General features: G+C 50.2%; 1 protein-coding gene across 2 annotated transcripts in view; it reads left to right on the top strand.

Moving 5' to 3' along the window:
• The window catches only part of Glut4ef (Glucose transporter 4 enhancer factor), a 71,806-nt gene that overhangs the window by 23,483 nt on the left and 25,008 nt on the right, over positions 1-23,315 (top strand). The window contains exons 2-5 of one of the 2 annotated variants that reach the window (XM_070660957.1): positions 4,144-4,307; positions 14,920-15,194; positions 15,453-15,760; positions 17,435-17,506. In XM_070660957.1, the coding sequence (XP_070517058.1) occupies positions 4,144-4,307; positions 14,920-15,194; positions 15,453-15,760; positions 17,435-17,506 (819 nt within the window). The remainder of the gene's footprint in view (positions 1-4,143; positions 4,308-14,919; positions 15,195-15,452; positions 15,761-17,434; positions 17,507-23,315) is intronic. The other variant, XM_070660959.1, reaches the window with a different exon arrangement.

Raw genomic sequence — 23,315 nt, 5'->3', positions numbered from 1 at the left:
AACACGACGAGCGGCCGTGTAATGGATCGCGCGTGCGAAATATATTATATTGAATGGGCGGTTTATTTGTTGGATTTTCCTGACGTCGGTTTATTGCAATTACTGTTGCAAAATATCTGCTCGCGAAGGCCGGATTCATTTGCGAGGCGGTCGGGTATTGAAATCCGCGTGCGGCGAAACGGGCGATAAAGTATAATTACTGATAAACATAGCCGCGATACGTGACGATGCAGCCGAGGGAATACTAGGTTAATAATGTGAAAGGTAATAATGCCAAATATCCGGTCGAACAGGTTGCATTAACCCGCCCGATCGTCGCGTCGCTTACTCGCGACGATCCGTAAAAGTGCACGGCGGCCTGTTGTGAATTCAATAATTTAATCTCGCGACGCGCGTTCGACGCATATTTGATTAAAGTAAAAAGAAAGTCATCTGAGAACTTTAACTATTTTATTCTCGCATCGATACATATTCGCCGTGCGGTCTGGTCTCGTTGCATCGAGCGGTTAACGTTGGACTTTTACTTATTATCAACTAAATAAAATTTAAATGATTATTTTAGAGTGCGCGTGGTCTGCCAGGGACGCTTCAGTTTCAGTTCAATCTGTCGAGTATCAATTCAGTTTCGTCGTTTTCGCGATCAGAAATTTTCTACTCAAACAGATACGCGAAATGGCGCGGAAACGTGTCATTAAGAAAGATCTGTCTTTTCTCTCCCGTCGTTAACGATCTCCGGGACGTGATTATGCGCTCGGAACGCGACAGCCGGACGCGATATTAGACACCGATGCTCGACAGCGTTCGCGGCCTGGCTGAGATTTTGCTCATCAATCTCCCTCCCTCCCCTTACCGTTGAATTTAATCTTGGCGCATTTTATTATTGCCCAAGTATTAAAATCCCGTTGCTCAAGCGATTTGGCCGTTGCAACACGGTGTAGCGAAACTCCTCGTCCGCGCTTTAGGAGCACTTGTGAAATGAAGCAAAATGCACTTTCACCTAACCGGCGCTGCGTTTCGCAATCTGTCTCTCCTCCCCCTCACCTCTCGGAGCCGCGGCATCCCCGTCGTCGAACGAAAGCAATTCCACCACGGCGGAATGCCACCTCGTGCCGTGCCGGTGTCCTAATTGTCGCGTGAGCGGAATTTCGCCGGTGTTAACGCCTCGAAACTTACCGCGGCGATGTGCTCAGCATTTTCCGAGATTCCCCCGCGAATGTTCTTTGCCGTTTTTTTTTTCTTTTTTTATGCGTGCAAGCCGCGCGACGTGCGATCGTCGTTCCTTGCCGGGGAAGCGAAGGTGAGAGGCGAGGTCGTCGACACGCACAATCGCGGGGATTCGCGAGATGACACGGGCGTCATCGACGAGATATCGCGAGAGCGGGGTAGGGAGAGGAGGAAAAGCGGAGGAAAGAAATTCGAAAGTAGCCGGTGAAAGTGCGCGAGTGCCGCCACGTGGATTTGCGGCTCACGCGAGCGGACTTCCTTCACTTCCATCTCGTCGTTCCTCATTTACCTTCACCTGTCGCCGCATCCTACCTGCGCGGTCCGGCGACCTTTGTACTTTCCCTGCAAGTCCCCTGACCTTTGAGTCCACCTTCGAGGTGAGTGGGCTCGACCGGAAGAGATAAAAAAAAAAATAAAAAAGAACCCCGAGGGCTGATCTAAATGGCGGTTCCGCTCGTCGTTCTCGATCGCTTTGATTTTTCCAATTACCTACTTCTGCGGCGATTTTCTCGCGGATCCCTTAAGGCGGGGCAAGTATAACACCCCCGCGAGACGCGAGTTTCGCCATACCGCGCGGGAAATAACGCATTGTCATTAATATTGTAACACGGGAAGAGTAGATCGCAGCCGCGATATACCTATGTATACCTCGCAGATAAGCGTATATAACAACGAGAGCGGTGGTAAGCGAATATCCGGCGCGGGGTGTACGATTACAAAAGATTTCTTTTTTTCTTTTTACATTATTTGCTCCGTTGCTCCGGATCGCTCGCCCGAGCAAAAACAGTATCGAATTCAGCTTCCGTGGTCCGAAACACGGCCGAAAGTCGGGCAAAGAACCGCGCGCCGGCCGGCTTCTACGATTTCGCCGAGCGCGAACATCGCGAGCGAGCGTCGCTGTAGGAAGATAAGCCGCGTGTCGAATAACGCTTTGGCAGCTGCATATATTTTAACAGCTGATGACTGTAGAACGCGCAGGCATTATAACGTTACGGAGCGCGGTACCGAAATGATTGGCGTGGCTCTCGCTATTCGCTGCTACGCGATTGCCTCGTTTAGTGTTAATCGCCACGTTCTGCATTTTGTGAATTATATTCGCCCGCCGTTTCAAAGCCACACGATCGGCGTTTGTGCATAACGCCCTGTAACGAAGGTGCGGATTTTCCTTATCGCTAATTAAATTCGATAGTTGGCGAACGCTGCTCGAGTCCATCCGCGTCTCCGCCGCCGCGGGAAAGTGAACGGGAAACGAGACTTATGGCGGCTAATTAATCGCGGGAGGCAATCTTGATCGCGCCAAATTAGTACGTGTCACAGACGCCGTGATGGATATTTCGACGCGAGGAATTAAAGCCGCGTCAGGGAATCCCATGCCGCGCGTATTACTCGCCGGTTCAAAGAAGCAATTTAGTAATGGAGTTACCGGCGAGCGTGCGCGGCGAACGTGCTATTACATTCGCACGCATTAATCAAGCATCGTAAACAAGTTGGTACCCCGAATGCGCGAATCAAAACGGCGAAACGACAAGTCTTATCAAAGTCGATTTTTTCGTAGGCGACAACGAAGCGGTCGCTTCTTCTTCTTTTAAAAGAAGAGCATTTCTATCGAGCTGGGGCGAAGGCGAACGAAGCGCGTTTAGAATCGAGAACATAAACGGCCGCTTAACGTCGATAGCTCGCTAATTAGCGCGGGTGTTTCACAAAAGTGTTATATTCCCGGACGATTTGGCGGAAATTCGTCGTTGGGTAACGAGACCGGCGAGAAAGTCACCGCGCGTTTCATTTCGCGTGCTCCAGTTTCGCGAGCGTGCATCGCGCACGCGAGACCCGCTGCGAGCGGATCTTCCTCCGCGTAAACACCTGAAGCCGGAACTCGCAATAGCAACCGCATACCACGCATACCCGTGTTCAGCAAAATTGCCGAAGGCTGTCGTGCTTTTTTTCCCTGCCCCTTGTTCGTTTCCCGTCCTCCGTTGCGAATCCACGCGCGTACAAGTCGTCCGCCCCGTACGTGACTTTCTCGGCGTTTGCATGACATATCTGTTCCGCGGTCGGGGGAAATAACTAACAATTTGCGGGCGTGCATGCATTTCGCAACGGAGTTACGTCGACGGAACAGGGCCGACGTCAGACGGCACGTAGGCGTAATCAGCGCAAAGCCGGCATTATCCGACTACCCGGCGGTTCCAACAATGCGCCCGGAGACGAGTCGCGTTTTCCTCGCGAGTTTCCGCGAGGATACGATCGCGAGCGATCGCTCTTTGCCGCTCGCGAGGGAAAGTTTCAGGGATACGTTCAAAATTTCGCACTTTCTCTACGCGTTTACGCACGAAGCGTCGTCGGCAAGCCGATCTCGGGACTTTCCACGCGCGAGCAAAGCTGTTGGCGATTAATGCGGAATGAGCGCGGTTAAAAAAAAAGAAAGAAAATACGTTCATCGGCATTGCGTGCGATTTGAGATCTTTTGCGGGCGTAAATTTTGCGCTCCTGAGATTTCTCACGTTGGATGAGAATTGCTCGGAAATCTCGCCGTCTCCTACCGCGCGATCCTCACGTTTGTACAGCCGGCTCTTTGTCTCGTTGAAAATTGTGCGAAATCTCGCGAGGCTTCCATAGAAAGTAATTTGCTCATTACTACCGTTAAATTTCATTTAACGAACTAACGTACACGGAATTGAAAGGGAAATGCGAGAGAACGCGTGCACTTGATATGTATCGTAAAATATATCTGCTTTCGTACATATATCCTCGCTGCGTAGCAAATTAATTTTCACGGAGTTTCGAAAAGTGCATGCAGCCTATTAACTCGCTTTCCGAATCGGAATATTACTTGCGAATGCACAGGGGAATAAAAAAAAAAAAAAAAACTTACTGAAGAAAAGGGATTGAAATTGATATGCCTCGTTTTTTCTGTTACAGGGTACCATGCGCCTAACTAAACGTATAGACGAGATCAGGCTGCTCGAATCCCGCAAGAGCGCCCGACTGGCCGATCAAGACACGGATTTTGCCAGGCTCGCCGATATGGCTGGCGATCGCAAGCGAGCGTCCTCCCACTCTATCGACGTGCCACACGTGATGGCGTAAGTTTTCCTTTTCTTTCTCTATTACCGCTGCTTATCTGGAATGCTTTCATGTTCGGGCAGCAGATAAGGTCGAAAGTAACTGCCGCCAATTGACAATAAACCTGTCTCCGGACAAGCGGAATCGTTCTCTTAAACGTCGTTTAAAAGCAAAATACAGTCCGCGAAGTGCCGCGACTCTTACTCTCGGCTTGATTATGCAAATCTCACGCGTGACCTCCCTTCTGAAATTATCCAAACGTTTCGGGTTACGTTTAAAATTTTTAATTTCTGCATTGTATCCATAACATTCAATTTGGCGTGCTCGAGTCGAGAGATATAATTTCGAAATCGTAAATACGTTGCGAAACTCCCCGAGACCCTAAAATTACACGTCCACTTCAATTGCCGATCGAATATATCCTTTGTCGTTCGCGCAAGATTCGGTATGTCGAAGGTCATTGTCAGATGCGACCCTTGAGACGTGAAATTATCAAAGTAGCCTTTCTCCGTGTCAGGCTTCTGCTTCTCGTCGCGGAACGCTGACAGGTTTGCGCACATTTCTTCTACGTGAAATATAAATTTCACGTATAAATATATGTATTCAAGTGTCTCGATCGGACGTATTCGAAGCTAAAGATAAAAAGCTGAGCATCCGCGTCATGTACCTATAAAGCGAGAACGAAGGAGCGCCCGTTTGCGGGTCGTTAGACCGTGAATGCACCCTCGCCAGGCACCTGTCTCTCACCTTTATACGCACGCAACTCCCTAGAACGCTTTACGCCTCACCCCCGTTGAATGTCAGGGAATATTCGCTGTAGGGACGTCGCCGTGAGGAATAGCCGACGGATATTTTAGTGAAAAAACGCGCAACGCAACAATGCCTTCGTGATTGCAATTTCCTGCTGGAAAGTCCTATTCCAATCGCACTATTCTTTGTGCCGCATCAGTTAAGTGCTGCGAAAACGTGTGCGTGTGCGTGTGCGTGCGCGGACGCACGCATATATACAGGGTGTCCCTAACAACAAGTTATCTGATATATTTCCACGATTTCACATCCACTCAACGACGTTCTGGACTATTTAGTAACGCCGCTCGAAAATATTTTCTCTTTACGTATATATATTACGTATATGTATGTATAAATTTAAATAAAATTCATTGAAATCTCGAACAAAATTGCCGTCGCGAGATCCGCTTACGGGATTATGCGATTGAAAAACAATGAAGCTTCTCGTCCCGCCTACTCTTACGTGGCGTCTGGAGTCTGTGACCCGCCGAGCCCCCGTCATTCGAGACGAAATTTTCTCGTCGGTCCCCCTTCGTCGTCTTTTCTTTGAAAAAGATAGAACGGTCGTGGCCCGCCAGGCCGACGAACCCCGAAGGTTAATAACCTCCTCCGACTTTTCGTTCGGTATGGGCAAAGTCGGTGCTTGACCCGGGGATCCTCTCGCAAAGGACATCCCGGCGGAAGATTCGTCCGGAGTGATCCGCGATTGTCGGCAGGTAGAAAAATCCCGTCGGTTTTCGGTACGGCACACCCCCGCGCGCCTCTGGCCCTGGCACGACCTGCCCCACGTGAAAGGAAAGGTCGCCGAAGAGAAATCGAATGCCTTTCGAAGCGCGATGGTATCGGCGACGAAAGCGTGCACGAACTCCGGGCTACCGTTTAGCGAGACCTTGCATCGCGCCCAAGGTTTTAGCACGCCGTTAGAGCTAATCTAACCGATTGTGCGACCGTCGGACGGAGATGGGAACGGTTTAGGCGATCGACGCTGAAGTTACGCCCGCAGAAGTACGCAGGACTTGTTTCGAGCTCCGATTACCTCCGATATTTCTCGCGGGATAAATAACGTATCTATATTTTTAATATCAATGTTATTTAATATTAACGGGGTGCTGCGCGAAAAAACCGCGCTCGCGGTTGCGATCCGTGGCGGCTATATAGAGAACCCGGCTCGCGCGCCAAGTGTTTCTCCGTTACGTCGTCGAGGCACCGTTTATTCTTTCTACCTTTTACACGCAACCATGCGCGCTACCATGGTGCAACGTGAGTACCTGCGTGTGCGGGTTCGCGATAATTGATGCTAGCAAATTGAGCAACGTGGCAGCGCTCTTTCTCCCCTTTGCTCGCGCGTGACGTAATTCCGTACACCTCGCGCGAAACGATAATCAACGTGCCGGACGATTTTTGTACCTTACTGACTTTCGCTCGCGATTATTATTTCGCTTCGAGCCGCCGGTTCGTAACGGGAACAATCGGGTTCGATCGCGACCGAAAGAAAATAGCCGCCCCGTAATAATCGCGATGTGGGCGCTCCGTCGAACCATCCGGCTCTCGTACGTTCCCCTCGCGAAATACATTTTTAGCCGGTTTGCACACGTTACCTATTCGCGCTCTCGTGCATCGGCAAGGAGCAATGCGCGAGCAGAAGCCGGCGAGATGCGGATCCGCGATCGGCGGGAGGAGGACGATAGCCGCGAACGACGCGAATAGACGCGGGATAATCCGAAATACAGCACCGCCGACTGAATAAACTCCCATCTGCGTTCGTGCCACGTCAACGGGCGCAGTGAGTCAGTGGGTTAGCTTACGTAATTTTCGGACGGCGGCGGCGGTTCTCCGCGCGCCGGCGAGCAGCCGGAGACCCCAACTTGCGGTGTCAAGAATTGGGTCGATCAATACCTCCGCGGCCGCGCTATATAGGTCAGGTGCACTACCACGCGCCGCGTATGCGACGACGACGAGCGCCTGTCCCTCCTTCTCGACACCTAGCAACCCCCGCGTTTACCACCCACCCCGGTTACGAGCCACCCGCCGCCGGGACAAAACCCACCACTCCCGCTTTCAACTCAAAACTCGGCCATTCCCTACTTTCGTTCTCTCGCTTCACGTATCCGCCGGCGGCGCGTTAACGCGTTAATTGACTCCAATCAGCTTGGCCCAGCTGGTTCTTGCGAGAAATCGAACTGGGTGGCTGTTATCTCGGCTGCCAATGCCGCGGAATTCCCCCGGAATGTGCGAAACTGTCCTTTTCCACGCCGGCCATGATAGCCATCGGGAAACGCGGAAGAGACCTTTCTCTCGGCACTGACCGTTCGCGATAACGTTCGAATAGAAAAAATATTTTTTTATAGCAAAATTCACTATCGATCAGAGCTGATATGTCCCGAGTGCCAAAAAAAAAAAAAAAGAAATAATAGCGATAACTGCTTCGCTAAATGTACGAAATGCCGATCGGAGGCACGTAGCAGTCTGGAAACGTTCCGCGGAAGCAAGAATCGCACGAGTCACGTACGGCTTCGCACTAAGTCGAGTTAAGTCATTTGCTCCATGACCTACAATAATTACTAAGGTGTCGAAACGCGAACGGAGCAAAAATGTTTTCGCGCGCATAAAGTTCTCGTTCGATCGACGCGTCGAATTTCCGTTCTGAATGTTTGACCTAGAACAACGGCATTCGCCGTGAGCCTTGGGACAGAGGTACGCGAAACTAAAGGCAGAAAACGCTGAAAGACCGTCCAGGCAACGATTCGCAATTTAGACGCAAATGGTACTTGCCAAGGTCTCGCGCGACAAAATACGCCGGCATCGGCGCGCGATCTTGACCTACAGGCGCGCAATATACAGATGTCATTTCGATCATGCGGCAGCTACGCGGAAGAAAAATCCTGGATCACGCGAGTTACGTCCTCCTCTTTCGTTAAAAAATGCCCGGAAATCTGAGTGGCAGCTCCCGGCGCGATGGAACCGGCACCAACACGCGCGCACGGCCTTCGTAGATCATTTCGACGTGTAAGCGCCGGCCTTATCGGCGTTGCCCGCCGTTTCCACGCCGCGCCCTCGTTCATATTTCACCGTTTCGCTATCGCACTCCGTGACGTCACCTATCGACCGGAGACAGGTGGACGCACGACGCGCTTCCGGTTCGCTCGTGGAGGGCCCGCGTAAGGGCGAAGTCGTCGTCTCGCGAGGATGCCGAGGCGGCGATACGCCGCGACGGGTGGGTTAAGGTGGCCAAACAAACTGTAGATCGTGCCAGACTGGGGGGGTCGCATATCTGGGTCGATCGATACAGCTACGTACCTACCGGCGCACCGGATAAATGGGTCAGGTACACGGAGAGGAGGGGAACGCGCTTCGTTTTCATCCCGCTCGCTCTCGCTCCCTCCACCCCGTGTCACCCGTGCACGCGCGGCGCCCTGCATTTGCGCGGTCACGACGTTCGCTACTTGTTGAAGAAGAAGAAGAAGAAGAAGAAGAAGGAGGTACGGCGGTCGCTGGAACGAGAAGAGGTCGAGGGGGGGGGGGGGAAAAAAAAGAAAAAAAGAAAAGTTTCTCGCGGACGGTCCCCGGTCCTTTCCCCACGTGTCGCTCGGTCAAAGGGTAGGCAGCGAGCCTCTAGCCTAGATGGCGAATCTGGGACGACTCCGTTACACGTGTGCCTCAACACACGTTGCGACGTGTGCGCGCCGCATGCATGCATGCACGGGGAGAAAAGTATAGTTGCTTTTCAGCCCGACCATAATTTTCTGATTATTCCAAGGATAAGTGCGGTGGGTTCGATTATTTTTAATTGACTCGATCGTCAAAAGTATCATGAAATTATGCTTGGGTTCTGAAGTAACTGTATTCTCGGGGTAGCGATGCGAAAGATGCGGGGACTTTGTCCGGGTGGATAAAGCGATCTCTTGTTCGCCGCTAAGTGAGTCTACTTAGGGACGAGGAAGCACTCTCCAACGTTTATGACAACACTATCTCTTATCTAGCTATTGTTCAGGAATGTTTTCTCGATAGCAGACTCTTTAAAGTAGACTTTTTTTCCAAACCGGCACCAACGGCGAGGTACGCTAAGTATTTTCTCTTTTCCGAGAAAGAAATCGCGCGTTTACTCCGCGAAGAAAATTGTAATTTAAATGCCGAATACCCCTGCGTTACAAAAATCACGCTTCCGGATGAGTAATTTCACTGTTTCTACTCCGCTGCATTTTTATGCATTACGCAGATGCTCGCGATGCTATTCGCTTTAATTACACTCCGCTCCGAAGGCTGCAGTTGTTTTATATTTTTACATTGTCGTCTGACATTGAGCTCTTCGTTATCACGTCAACTCGATTAATATTGCGAAAAATTATTCTTAAAACTAACGATAACGGTGCACGATTCGATATTTTTACGGATCTGAAGGAATTCTAAAAAATATTTCCCTTTCAATCTCATCAATTGAAAGCAAAAAAACAAAAAAAAATGAAGAAGCGCGTCGGTTGTCTCGTCGATCCAACAGAATGGAAGTCCCGAGCTCGCTTGCGCGTAAGGGCGCCGGGGAAAACGGCGAGGGTGCCCTACGAAAGAAAATGGATTTCTAGCACAAGGACGTCGGCAATGGGGCCGAGTCCTTCGAGCGTTCCCGTAGCGCAAAGCGGGGAATTGGGTCGCCGAGTGAGGCCGGTGAAGTTGAAATCAGGTTGGCCGGGTTGTCCCGACGTGAAATCAGGCCGCTCGATACAGGCCAGCCGGCTGCCATGTTCCCGTATCCGACGCGACTGACCCCCCTTGCACAACTCCGTAACCCGGATATCGCCGGAAACTGGTTCACCCCATACTCGCGTTCTCCCGAGGGAGCGGCCTTGCTCCCGACGGTCGCGGAAAACCGCGGGATCCACCGCGAGAAGATGGAAGAGGCTTAAGATCGGACTTCCGGAAGGTACAGAGAGACATCGCGTTAAAACTTGAAGAGACTAATCGAATATGACCGCTCAATTTCTTGTGGCTTACTATACCATTGCAGACCCTGTCTAAGGGCGCGAATGTCGGTATCGCGTGTCGCTCGGCATTCGAGCGCTTCGTGCTTACACCGTAGAGCGGCATCGTACGTTGCAATTTTACCGAATCGATCTAACCCTCCTCCCGGCTTTCTCCGAAAGGATAACGTTATCGCTTTTGCTATCGAGGGGTGCGGGTGGACGTCAAAAAAAAAAATAATCGCGTCCATTGGAAATGGAAATGATGCCGGGGGATATTTTTAGACAGTCGCGTATGTTCCGCGCAGTGTACTGTGATTCGCAGCTATTTACACTTGCAGTTCGAGTCCCGCGGACGCGAATAAACGGGCAAATGAGGTAGCTGCTAGCCGAACGCTCCGTCTCGCCGGCAAACGGCATCGCGTTGATCCTTACGTGGACGTACTTAACGGAGCGAGGAGACGAGATGCCTTCTCGCGTGCACATGTGCACGGGCTTCGTCGCACCGTTGGACGGTAACCCAGTTTTGCGCGCGCTGAAACATTCAGCGACCCAGTTACCCCGCGGCGGAGATGCCGCGAACACGGATCAACAAGCTTCCCGACCTATATAACGCCCCGGATCCGCGGGCTACGTTTGCGAAAGCGTGTGCGCTCCGGTGGGATCGATCCGATCGCGCGTTGCATCGAATGTCGCGCCGTCGCCGTTCGACGCGCGTTCAAGACTCCGACTGCGATTCTAAAGCGTCCTTCCGATAGCGAGAGAAACCGGGCGCGCGGATGAAATCGCCGGCTTGAAGAAAAAAAGTTCTTTCGGAACTCGGGACCATTTAAAGTGGACGCTCGTTGTTGGAAAATGACTTTCCGATGTCACTGTTTTCACGTCAGATTCGCGCCTACAGCTTGCGCTCGGGACAATCGCTTGGGGGATAAAAGAAGGAGAGAAATCGGCGGACGTGCGCTTAACGATCCATAAACCCCCTTCCCTCCCGCTTATCTGTCGCTGCGTGTAGCGCGCGCGCTCGTCCTCCAACTGATCGCGTTGCGTAACGTTATGTCACGACGCTAATAGCACCGCGTGCGTGCGCGCCGGCCGTGCAGGCGGGTGTACTACTTGGCGATTTCCACCAACGAGCTCGATTGACTTGTCAGAAGGTGCGATAGGTATCGGCGGAGTACAAATAGCCGTTCCCGCTTAATGGCTTTGTAGCCACCTTAATCCCCGTCGTGCAAAGATCAACATTCACTCGCCTGGATTGCGGAATGCATCAGTTTTATATCAAGTACGTCAAGCCCTTCGGTTCGAACATAAAAATTATTTGAGCGTAAAATAATAGGTAAAAAAAAAAAAATTCAGCTTCGCGGATCTAATTTAATTACCACGGAGTACAGCGGAAAAAAAAAGAACGGTTGCAGCCGCATGGGACACTCGTCAAACGGCGCCGCGTTAACGCGACAATCAGAGTGAAGGAAAGGAAAGGAAAGGTTCTCGGCCGAAACCTCAATTCTCACGGCCCAATTTTTTTTTTTTTTTCCTTCTGCCACTTGCACGCAATTTGCATGCGATACTCAAAAGCCGTCGTGGAGGGAATCGAAGGACGTTTTTAACTCACCTCGGAACGTTTCGGCGGATTTATGAATCTAAAATCTACTCGAGTGAAAGAGACCAAGGCGCTTTACTTTCCTTCTCGTCATTAAAACTTAAAGCCGCGACGTGCGAAATGCGGCCGCAGATGACAGGCTTCCGCCTCGCTCGCGACTGTCAGCGAAAACGCATCTCGCGGCGGGATCTCGTAGACAACTTTTTTTTTTTTAAACGACATTTTGCTCTCTCGCGCATTTATTAAGGCGTGTTTTTTTTCTCGCGGCCGTTTAATAATTGATATTACGTGATACGGTGAATAATCGACGTTACATAACACGATGACGGTGTATTTGTAACGAACCGACTGGTAGGCGTGCATACTATTTTACATGCTAATTTTCAATGTCAATTCGCTGAAAGTGCTCGGCGCTACGTGCTCCTCTATGGAGCCGACCATCTTGAGAAGGTCAGTTTCGTTTGATTTCGCCGGTCAATTTTCGACAGAGCTGTCTTTAAATATTTCCGATCGGCGGGCCGGATGTCGAGCTGAGATCGCGCTTAAACGTGCGAGCGTAGCTCGCAGTCAAGCGTGCCGAATGCGCGAACGGAACGGAAGGGTTAAGGAGATAGATAAAAATCCGGCCGGTTGTAATGGACGGAGCGCGTTCGAGTGAGCGGTAAACGACGCGTTTTCCGACGGTTGTTTCTTGCTTTTAACGACCGATCCCGGATGAATTACACGTCGGCAAACTCCCTTCTCCTCCCTCCCCCCCGCGAGCGACAAGTGTACATCTGGCTTCTTCTTAATTACCACCGTGTGTCGATTATCTTCGCGCGCGATCCTTCAATCCGTATCGGCATAATTCGCATATACCGCGTAACGGTAACGGCACCGTCTCAAAAGTAAACGGTGCCGTTTCCCCCGCGCCTCGTTCCAATTAAACTTGAATTTGCCGCTTCCGCGATCATAAAGCAATCATAAGGCGATCGTAATCTCGCAATTAGCGAGCAACGGTCGTGTGAGGTATATCGCGAGTCCATTCAGGAGACCGTAAAAAAACAATCCCGGGAAAGTTGGAGAAATGCATGGAGAACGTAACGGGCGCGGTGACGTGTCTCGATCGGCGATGCCTCTTTTTTTTTTTTTTTTTTTTTTTTTTATCACGGTTTTTATTATTTTATTTAGATTATCCTTGTGGTACTTAAATTCTGGCCGACGAGGCTTCGATTGAAACGGAGCGATTTATTAAAGTCATTTCGGTTGAGGCTCGAGGCGGTTCTCTACTGTTGGATCGGGCTTGGCGTAACCTTCGCCTGCCTCCTCGCCTGTTCTGAGTGGCGCGACACATATAACGGTTGGTACACGAAGGAAACGGGACAGCTGTGCAGGAGTGCACGCCTGAGAGGTGTTTCTTTCGAAATACCGGCTGGGACGTGCGTCATTCTCTATGCCGGCCGGCGTTCCATGTTTCACTTTCGACTCTCGATGTACCGCACCGGGAGTGGAACGGCTGGCTTACCGGCGACGGCTCCGGCCTTGGCTACGTCGTCGTTTTCGCGCCCCCCCCCGTCCTCTACCCCCCTTGTCGGCTTTTCGTCCTTCGTACTACGAGAGGGCCATGCACCACCTTCCCCGGGAGAGCCCGCCGCTCCCAGCGATAATCATCTCGAAAGTAACGATATATACCGAGAGGAAAATATAGTTGCTTTTGAGCCCTAGCATTAATTTACGATACTTTTAACGCTCGCGTGAAATCTCCGACGATTTTGCGCCACACGATCTCGCGGAATTAGTGTATTTTTTATTTAACCCTAGGAAAAAACCTGCGCGCGCTATTTTTTAAGATATCCCACCCAATTGCAAATTATAAAAAAAAATGTTGCGACTTACCACTCTGCATACAGCGGAGTTGAAGAATTCTGCCGGTGACTGTAACATAAAATGTAAAATATTAATGTAGACATGACGATATATCAATTAATAAAATTAATTAAAAAAGTAAATATTTTTTTTTATTTAAGATTTTATTTAATAAATTGATGCTTCACCTAAAAGTTGCTCCGCCGATGCAGGATGCCCGTCCCGGGCCTGCTCCTCCTCTCAGTTTGTGTGACGAGTCATCCTTCCGCGCACAAGTAACTCGCGAACACCCCGACCGTGATTTTACAATCGCGAGAATTATTAAACACTTTCGCGCGTTCCTGTTCCGGCACTCGCGTTCAGAAAAAAGTCGTATATGAAAAAATTCCGTCCGACTACTTAACGAACTCCCGGAACGGCCGACGAACCGACTGCGGTTCGTATAATTATTAATCGGCGATGACGACACTTTTTTTAGACGACGGTGGATGCAGCTGCGTTGAATCTGTAACAAAAAAAATATATATAAATTAATAAACGGCAACAATAAAATTGATTATCAATTAATTTAAGCGTCACGCCAATTTTTTACAGATAGGATTTATATAATTAATAGCATTTAATTTTATTTTTTGTTTCCCCGTGAATTTCTCTATAAAATCTCAAGGCAGATTGCAACGTGTACTTTGTATCTCTTATTGATTTTTGCCAGACACACATCTCACTTGGTCACTTTGTCCGTCCGGAGAAAGCACTCGTAATCGTTGAGGAAACGACGTAGTGCGTCTATATGCGAACGGCACATACTCCACGTGCAGTATTTACGTGGAAATCTATAGTCTTTCCCGGAAAAGTTACTATATCGGCTTATAGGTTCTCCGCCACCGGGCATTACCGTGTGGGCACCGGCGATCTCGCGCGCTCGGTGCTCCGAAGTGAAACGGAGAGACGGCGAACGTATCATTTTATGCGGTTTCAGGAAAACATAATTTCAGAAACGCCGCGCGTAACTCCAGCGCCGATTACCTTCTATGCTGTTATTCGACGGGTGCTCTTAAGGAAATTACTTTAGGCCCGTTTTGCCCACAATACACTCTGTCGCAACGTCTACCGTTGTGCCACCGTTTAAAAGCATCGCCGTTCTCGGATCCAAGATCGAGGCACCGTCGGCGGAAAGTTTCTCGCTCTTCGCGGAATGCGGGAATACCCAAAATTAACTATCCTTCACGGAATAGGCGACTGTCGGAAATCAAGGGGAATATCCGTTTTCGCGGGAGAGAATATTCCTCTAGATTGATCGAGATAAAGTCGGAGGAAAAATACACGGCGCTTTAAGTAGGGTAATAGGAAGTTCGGTCCGGACGACGTGCACGTACCGCGTGCAAATGTGCGCGCGTATACTCGATTACGTGGCGAGGCTATAGCATGTGGTAATGTATATTTCAGATCCAGGAAACGACGGCCGAGCTCGAACAATGATTCCGAGCGGACGTACAGCGGTTGGGGCGAGAGGATGCTATGTGGACGCGAGGGTTGTCGCACCAACGAACGCGGTGATTGCATGGACGAATGCGCCGCCGCCCTGGTCCTTATGTCGCTCTCGTGCTCACCTCACAGTCCTCACAACCCCCCGCCACTTCACTGCCAATACAATTACGGTATGGCGCTCATTTTTCTGACACTCGCCGAAAGTACGATACAAGCTGCTGAAACCAGACGAAGTAAATTTCTTTCTTTACTTATCATTCTTTAACCCCGTCAGTTTTTCATGTCTCTTTTAATTAAATTGTTTTTTTTTTCTTTCTTTAATTTCCTGATCCTAAAAAAAGTTTTAAAAAATCCTAAAAAATAGTTCAAGTGGTACAACTTGGAGAAATAATTAAATTATCGTACGAACGGCGAGTGCCGAACTCGTCGGAGCTTCCACGATAATTAACCGAGCTAGATGAATTGAATTTGAGAGGTTCGATCTGCGACAGGTTCCTGGGGGAGTCGTGGAGGCGGAGGCGGCGGTATGATCGCCGGCTCACCGGGAGTCGGCGGCATGTCGAACAGCAGCAGCAGCAGCGGGGCTTCCTGGCGAAGCGGTACTCCCAGCCCACCCCTCAGCGAGGAGGGCGTCCCAACGAGGAGTTCCCCGTGTCCAGCGGCCTCGCATCCTTCGCACAATCAGCCTCACTACCCCTACAACGCGTCCGGCTCGTCGTCGAGCAGCACCCCAGGCTCGACCACGTTGGACGAGGGAATCGTACCCGACTACATCGAGGAGCAACACCCGCGCAAGAAGGTGAGCAACCTATTCGGCATTCTCGTTCGCTTTCTCGTCGAACCGATAATCTACATTGTCGAGCGACAATCGCCGAGCGTGGCTGGAGAACCTCCAGGAATCCGTCGGAATGACCTTTACTCTCGCTCTCGCGGTCCGATTAACACGCCGGGATACTCGCGATCGCTACGAAATTTCCGCGCGCCTCCTTATCAAGCCGGTAACCTTTGCAACTAGTTTTCGCAGTCGCGTGCTCGCGCCACTTTTAGCAGCGGGCAGCTGCCCTCGCCCGTCGTCTTTCAAAATCTTCATTGACCTTAATCTTCGCGAATAATCCCGCGTCAACGCGCGCCCGATTCAGTTTGCCAAGTCTCGAGAAGTCTAGACGAAGACAAATGATTTTTAGAGAAATCAATTTCACTGCCCGCCGCGGTCGTCTTCCGCGTTTCAATATTACGAACTTTCCGTCGTTTTTTTTTTTCTTTTTTCTTTTGCGCAAGGAAGGAATCTGTGATGTGCATTGATACAGACGTTTTTCGCGCTTTCGCGTCGGCAGTATAAATTATGACTTCCTCGAAGCTTGCATTAAGATCGCACAAGCGTTTCTCGCGATGGGATTGCAAGTTCGCCGTGATAAAAATCGAGTGGCCTTCGAGTAACCGCGTCTCCGTGATTAATTCTTTTCGCGTCCGCGTAGTGGTAGCTTAATTAACGCCAACGCGTGCGCGCAAATATGATAAGTCTATTGCGTAAGTCCCTGGATCGTGAGGCACCCGGGTAAGCCTTGCACGCGTTACATATCGCTCGATCTGGATTAGATCGGACTCTCGTTCTCCCGGGGCTCTCTGGCGGCGTATATATTTCTTGCGCGCATTGCAGGATTGAAAACCGATAATTGCAATTTCAGATCTAGTTTAAAGACGATTTGCAGGCTCGACTTGCGGATGAAAAGTATAGCTCGTTGGAATCGATGCGTCATCGCGAACGAACATCGGCGCGCTAATAGAGAGAACCTGTATCGTGGATCATTTCCGTCAAATTCGAGGGACTTGATCAGCGCTGTTTTCGGGACGCGAGCTAGTTTTCTCTTTCCGAACGGACGAGCCGGTGAAAACGAAGTCGCTTTCGATCGTTTCGTAACGCGAAATCGCCGATTTTCATGTAACGCTCCGCAGAGGAGAATCGGGATAAAAAAAACGAGACATCTCGTATAGACGGCTTGTTTAAAAAATATCGAGACCTGCGTCAATAATTTCCTTTACGATTGTCTCGCGTGGATTTAAACCGCGCCAATTGTTGCGTACTGGCAGTGACGACACTGTCCCTGACCGGTCAGAGATGCAGGAGCGAAAAAGGCCTGCAGAGGCGGTCGGAATCATCCTCGTCGTCGTCGTGGTCGCGCGTGCCAAGCCCGCGCGCGTGATGACATAAGCACGCCGTCCGAGCCAAGGATGTAAACACGCGCGCGGCGATTTTTTGGTATTTCGTAAGACGGCTAACAAGCCGGACCTTGAGGTATTATCGCCCCACGCTAATCTTAGGTCCGCGGCAGCGGTCCCGCGCTGCTTTCGGCCGCCCGCGCAGGAAATCGCGGCCCTCCGCGCGCTCTCGAAATAGCCGCTGAGATGTGCGCGGCCTCTCAACCGATCGGTCGGATTCGCTAAAACTTGACTCTTTGCTTTATGACTTTTTCAGATCCGGGCGAAAGTCAGCCAGGACCCGATCGAGACGGAGCCGGGCGCTTGTGCGACTTTCGAAAGCGAACAGGTTAGTTGCCCGCCCCGATTTCCGTTCTCCGACGCGTTATTTGACGCTACGTTCGCCGGGCGATCTCGCAAGGGTGAAATTGCTAGCGGCGCCTATGTCTTTTTAACCCCAGAGTGCCGTCGAGGGATTTTCGCGTCGGTTGTAGACCAGGCACTCTGCGAAACTTAGCTCTCGTAAAAACCGGAGTCGCCTGCGGAATAAGCGGGGCAAGCGCGACTCGAACCCGTCGCTATCGCCACTATCCCTGCCGCCGCCACCACCACCGGCCGCCGCCGCCGCCTCCACCTCCATCTCCACCTCCTCGGATCAATATTATTCGTAACCCAGTTTACACCGAAGGTTCCTACTTTCACCGGCGGTCGCGAACGACGATCGTTCAAGTCATTCATCTCGATTCAATCGGCGTCGACGATGTCGTCAGGCGCAAATATGCGCGTCATCCGTGATATCGGACAACAGCCGCGCTTCGATCGGCACCGCCGATGTAATTTACGCAGTCTAATGCACGCGGACTTTCGCTCACGAATTAATGCCCGTTTAACTCGGCCAGAATTAAACGCCGTCCTTTCGTAATTTTTACTTTCTTTATTGTCGCATCTCGACGATTGTGGAATCAGACGTAACATTTTTACGAAATTGCAAATCTAATCAATTAATAAAAAAAAACTTATTATTTCGCCGAGTAGAAAAATAACCGCGGCGCGCGGTCTTAATAAGAGAGATCGAAAGTGTATGCAGAAGTTCCGCCCGCTTTCGGGAGAGAAACTGGGAAACGTTCCAGTTTTCTTCTACCCCATTGCCCCAGTCACATCCGGGGGAAAGATGGCCATTGGGGTGTTCCTTATTTATCGATCCCAGGATTTTCCTTCTCTCGCCGTTTAAAAGGATTTCAACTAAACTTTTTTTCAATTTTCTTTTTTCTCTTTTTTATTAAGATAAGGTAGAATCAACGTCGAGTGACCGATAGTCGCGGAATAATCTGTAATCAGTATCACGGCGGGCGGGAGAAGGAAAGTTGCGAGGTCAATAAATAAGGGATACCCTAATAGCCGTCCTACCTACGGTCTCGGCGCACCTGACCCAATTGACCAGCCTGGTGATATCTCGGCGAATAAGGCGACCCAAGGTCGCCGGCGTCGTTCCCTAGATTCTCTCGTCGCCTAGCGCTCGTCATCGCGAGAAAGGTCACCCGATCGAGACGGGAGAGAAAGAGAGATGGCCACCGTTTCCATATCGCGGCATCCGTGAACGGCGATACCCGGCAGGCGGGGAAGGAAAATGGGGGGGCAGGGGGACTAGAACGAGAGAGAAAAAGAGGGTGGGACGGAACGGTCAGGAAGTCACAGCCGGGCGTATTGCATTGTGCAACGAGTGCGGCAGAGCGCCGCGCTTCCTCCTCGTCTCCCTTTATCTTGTTCTCCACCGCGCGCGCGCACATACGCGCCTCCACGTGCGCAATGTCGTAGTCGAGCGTATCGACGGGAGTGTATCGAGTGCATTTTATGCCGGTGATTTCCTTTGTCTTCATCACGTGCCCGCCGCCCGTAACGCAACGATCGAATCCGTTACGCCGGGTTTACAATAGTGTAATTAGCTTCGAGTCGTGAGAAAATCACCAAGTATATTAGATCATCTCAAATTTTTATGTGGTCGATTTCTAGAGTCTCGAGGCTCGCTACAGTTATCGTAAACCCAGCTTTTCAGTCGCGAGATCACGGTCGCTACGGAAATTTGTCGTGGAGACGACGAGCTTTCGCGAATTTATTTTTTATTTTTTTTTTTTTTATGAACGAGCCGCCCGGGGAAAATCAGGATGCACCTTTTTTTAACAAGAAAAATTTGCGCGACGAAAAAATTACGTTTCGACGAAGTTTGCGAGCTCCCGAGGATCTCGTTGCGCGAGACCATGTGTCGATGCGCATTTCCGTCGCCTCGAGTAAACTCCTCAAAAGTAAGGATCGCGATTGCCATGAATTAAGCTCCACCGAAAGGTCATGCACGTGCATTGCGCCGGCACGTGGACCTAAATCTCGGAACCACGTGGAAACTAGTCTATTCCTTTCAATCGCCCGGCAAATATCGAACCCTGGAAAAGCGATGACGCTTTAGACAAGTCCAACTGTACGAGTATATCGGCTTAAACGTCGCTAGGTCCGAGCAGGCGTGGCTGCCGGCAATTTATCGCATCTCGCCGACGTTCGCTTCCCGAATTCAAGTCAAATGTAGAGTCGAGGTAGCTCCTGAGCGTGACCCGTGCAAGCGGGCGGCTTGCCCCGGCGGCCGCTCGAAATTACCTTCCGCGCGTGCAAACAAGTCGGCCGCGAGCGGAACCCTTAAAAAGTGCGGATTGCGGTCGACGCGAGCCAAATTCTATTAAAATGTCGCGCAGGCGCCGGGGAAGGCCTCGGCTCGCACATGGATCTCTATCTCGGAGCGGTAACACGCGCGAGGACCCGGCGGCGCCGTTGGTGCATCGCGCGTCGCAGTGCACACCACGTGACGTCATCGCGAGCGGCACGTGCCCCTACCCTTGCCCGCGCCCCCCGGTGCCCTCGAATGCGGTATCGCGTGGTGGCGAGGGGGTGCCGCGAGGCAGGACGGAGGACCAGGAACGAGAGGAGGAGGTTGAGGTGCGGAGGAAGGTAGTTAAGGTCACCGTGGCCCTGACTGCACGCGCGCGAAATAATATCGGTGTGCTACCGTACGTGTGGGACTATGCGCGCGTATGCAACGTACGTGTAACGTGCGTGTGCACGCGCACGTCCGCGTATGCATGTGCGAGCTGTGTGCACACGAAGAACGCACGGAAGATTTATTTCTAGTTCCGCGTGCCGCCGCTTTTCTAACCAAGGTTTTGCCGGATAGATGCACGAGTCGCGCGAGTGTCCCAGTGACAAACCTTGACCGTCGTTCTGACGTTCGGACGGTCGTCATACCGTCTGGTGATCCGTCACAGATCTTTCTCGCGATCCCGCGACCAAGTTTGCCGATTGTCGCTCGCAACAACGACGACCGGAATTATTACGACGCCGCGATTTCTTCGCTCGCTACGGGAGAAAATTGAGCTCAACCGATTTTAAAAAAACCTCGCGAGTTTCCGCGCGATCTTGGCTCGATCGGAAGGTTCGGATGTCGGCGGCGAATCCGCAAATTTGCTTAGGAGTATCACCAAAGAAACCGAAGGCGTTTCGAAGTCGTATCAAGTTTTTCACTTCACCTCGCTAGAAATATGAATAACGAAAAGCCTTTTACTGCTTCGCCATCCTAACGGCAATATATTTTTACTGTTTAGACGGAAAAGCGGATCCAATCTTCTTTGCAATCGAAATTGAGGGGAAGTGAAAGAAAATCTTCAGGAAATCCTTTCTTTCTTTCTTTCTTTCTTTCTTTTAAAAGAGGATTTTTCTTTTTCTTTTATCTTTTCAAGGCTTCCTCTTGAAAGGACTTCCTTTTGGATTATTTTTTTTTGTTCTCTGTCTTATCTCGACGCAACCGAAAAGGTAGATTTTTTTTTGTCTTGACCGTAAACACACATTATTCACCGGATACGAAAAGAGCTTTACACAAAAACGCGCTTACGCGAGGAAGCGAGTTTAACCGATTCCTACGCTTATCTCAAGTCACGACTGCAATACAAAATCCGAGAACGACAGCTTTGGCTCGTATCGATATTTTTCATTTTTTTTTCTACTTTGTTTTTCTTCGTGATTTTTATTAGGTTCCTCATAGCGAGAATTATCCATATCGCGTAACAAGCTAACTCTCGTTATCTGTCGGCGGATCATGCAAATCATGTGTTCGCGCGGGGCGAAGAGAGAATATTCGACACGCTGGGCGATATGATGAACTTGAAAAGGCGGTATATCTAAACGCATCGACCGGCGTTCGCGTGCGTGCTCCCGCGAGTTCTGGGCCGGCCGGCCGGGTCGTATTCTAACACGTTCGTCCGCCTTACGTAATACGCGTTGCGTAAACTTGACGTTAGCCGTAATGCTTCGCCATACATATTTCCGCGCGCCCGGCAACAACCGCTCGGGTGGGATCACTGCAACGAGCGACGTAATCGTACCCTCCCGCGTATCGCTTCCGCGCTCTCGATCCTCAAACGCGCGCCGCAAAAACGAACGCATCGGCCGCACGTGATCTGCCGTCGTGACAATCAACGCCTCATTTAAAAAAATGTTTTTTTTTTATTAATTAATTTGATTTCTTTTTGTGGACAATGCCGTTGAAAAATTTTTAGACAACCGTGTGGAAAGAAAAATTGTGAAATTAATTAGAAACGTTCGCGCTAGAAGTGTATATCCTCCGTGGCGTGCACGCCACTCTCATGTTACATAGATTGCAGATATTATCTGCCGCGCGCGTGGAGTCAGGGCCATCGGCTGGCAGTACGATTTCTGATTATATCATTTCTGATAATATCTCACCGCAGATAGGATGTTCTCCGATAAAAATTGAGAGGACGCCGCCTCCGTGCATTACGCGAATTCCCGCGTCCTTCCCGATATTCGAAACCCGTAATTTTCGTAGTTGACGGTCCGCTCGCGGAAAGTAATAATGTAATAACAATGACCGGCACTCCACGTGCCGCCGGGATTTATCATCGGGTTCGCTGCCGGCTTCGTCGCTATCAGTAGTCGCCGAACAATTTTTTACGACAAAATGTCAAACGGAGCGACTCCGTTCGCATGATGGCGCGTCGCATGACATAAGTCAGCGACCATGACATCCGTATTACGTACGTAGGAAACGCTTGTCGTCATCTTTCTCTCCTTTGTCCGCGTCGCTATTAATTCTCGCCAATATAAACGCGTAATTGATTGTCTTCTCGAAACATGATAGATTACTCCGTCGCTTGTAATAAAGACTCAATAAATTTATCTAATTTCTTTTTTGCGTTCGCGATGTAAGTCGAATTTTTATATGCTGAAATTTTGTGTAACATGTCTGGTACCATTTTAATTCGATAGCGAAATTTTATTAAGACTAGAAGAAATTATACGCGCGCTACGCACGGGCTATTTTTTAAGAAATCCCACCCAATTCCAAATTACAAAAAGAAATGTTGCGACTTACCAAACTGCATGCAGCGGAGTTGAAGAAGTCTGCCGGTAACTGTAACATAAAATGTAAAATATTAATGTAGACATGACGATATATCAGTTAATTAATTTAATAAAAAAAAGTTAAAGGTTTTTTATTAAAGATTTTATTTTAAAAATTGATTCTTACCTAAGAGTTGCTCCGCCGGTGCAGGATGCCTATCCGAGGCCTGCTCCTCCTCTCAGAATAGTAGACCTTCCTCTCAGATCGTCTGGACATCGTCCTCGCGCTGGTCACCTGCAACAAAAGCCCGAATTGTTAATTAGAATTGCGCGAGTCTACGCAACACATCTGAAAGAAAAAGATTACTACGGAGAATAAACGCGGGATATAACTTACTCCACGGAAAGGAGATATACTCACACGTGTTCTCCTCACACGAATAATCGAGAGGAGATAGTTATCGTGCCGGGCGGCTATCGTTAAACGGAAGTGCAAATTTCGGTACGGAGACACGTGCTTGCCGTGCTGTGCGTAATATGTGTATGCTCGCGCGACCGCTGGAAAAGGACAGAGCGAGAGTGGGAGTGATGGGAGAATGTACCTAGCGCGCGGCACGTACGCTCGCGCTCGCTCTCACCCCATCCCCCCGCCTCCCCTCGCCCCCGGGAACATGTATGGGACCATTTTAATTTGATATCGAAATTTTTTTAAGAAATTAAGTATCGACGTATTAAAAAAAAAATCTTGATTTTGCACGAGA

This window comes from Cardiocondyla obscurior, linkage group LG08, assembly GCF_019399895.1.
Source record: "Cardiocondyla obscurior isolate alpha-2009 linkage group LG08, Cobs3.1, whole genome shotgun sequence".
Taxonomy (NCBI): domain Eukaryota; kingdom Metazoa; phylum Arthropoda; class Insecta; order Hymenoptera; family Formicidae; genus Cardiocondyla; species Cardiocondyla obscurior.
Note: the sequence above shows the minus strand (reverse complement) of the source record. Positions and strands in the feature narration are given on the sequence as shown.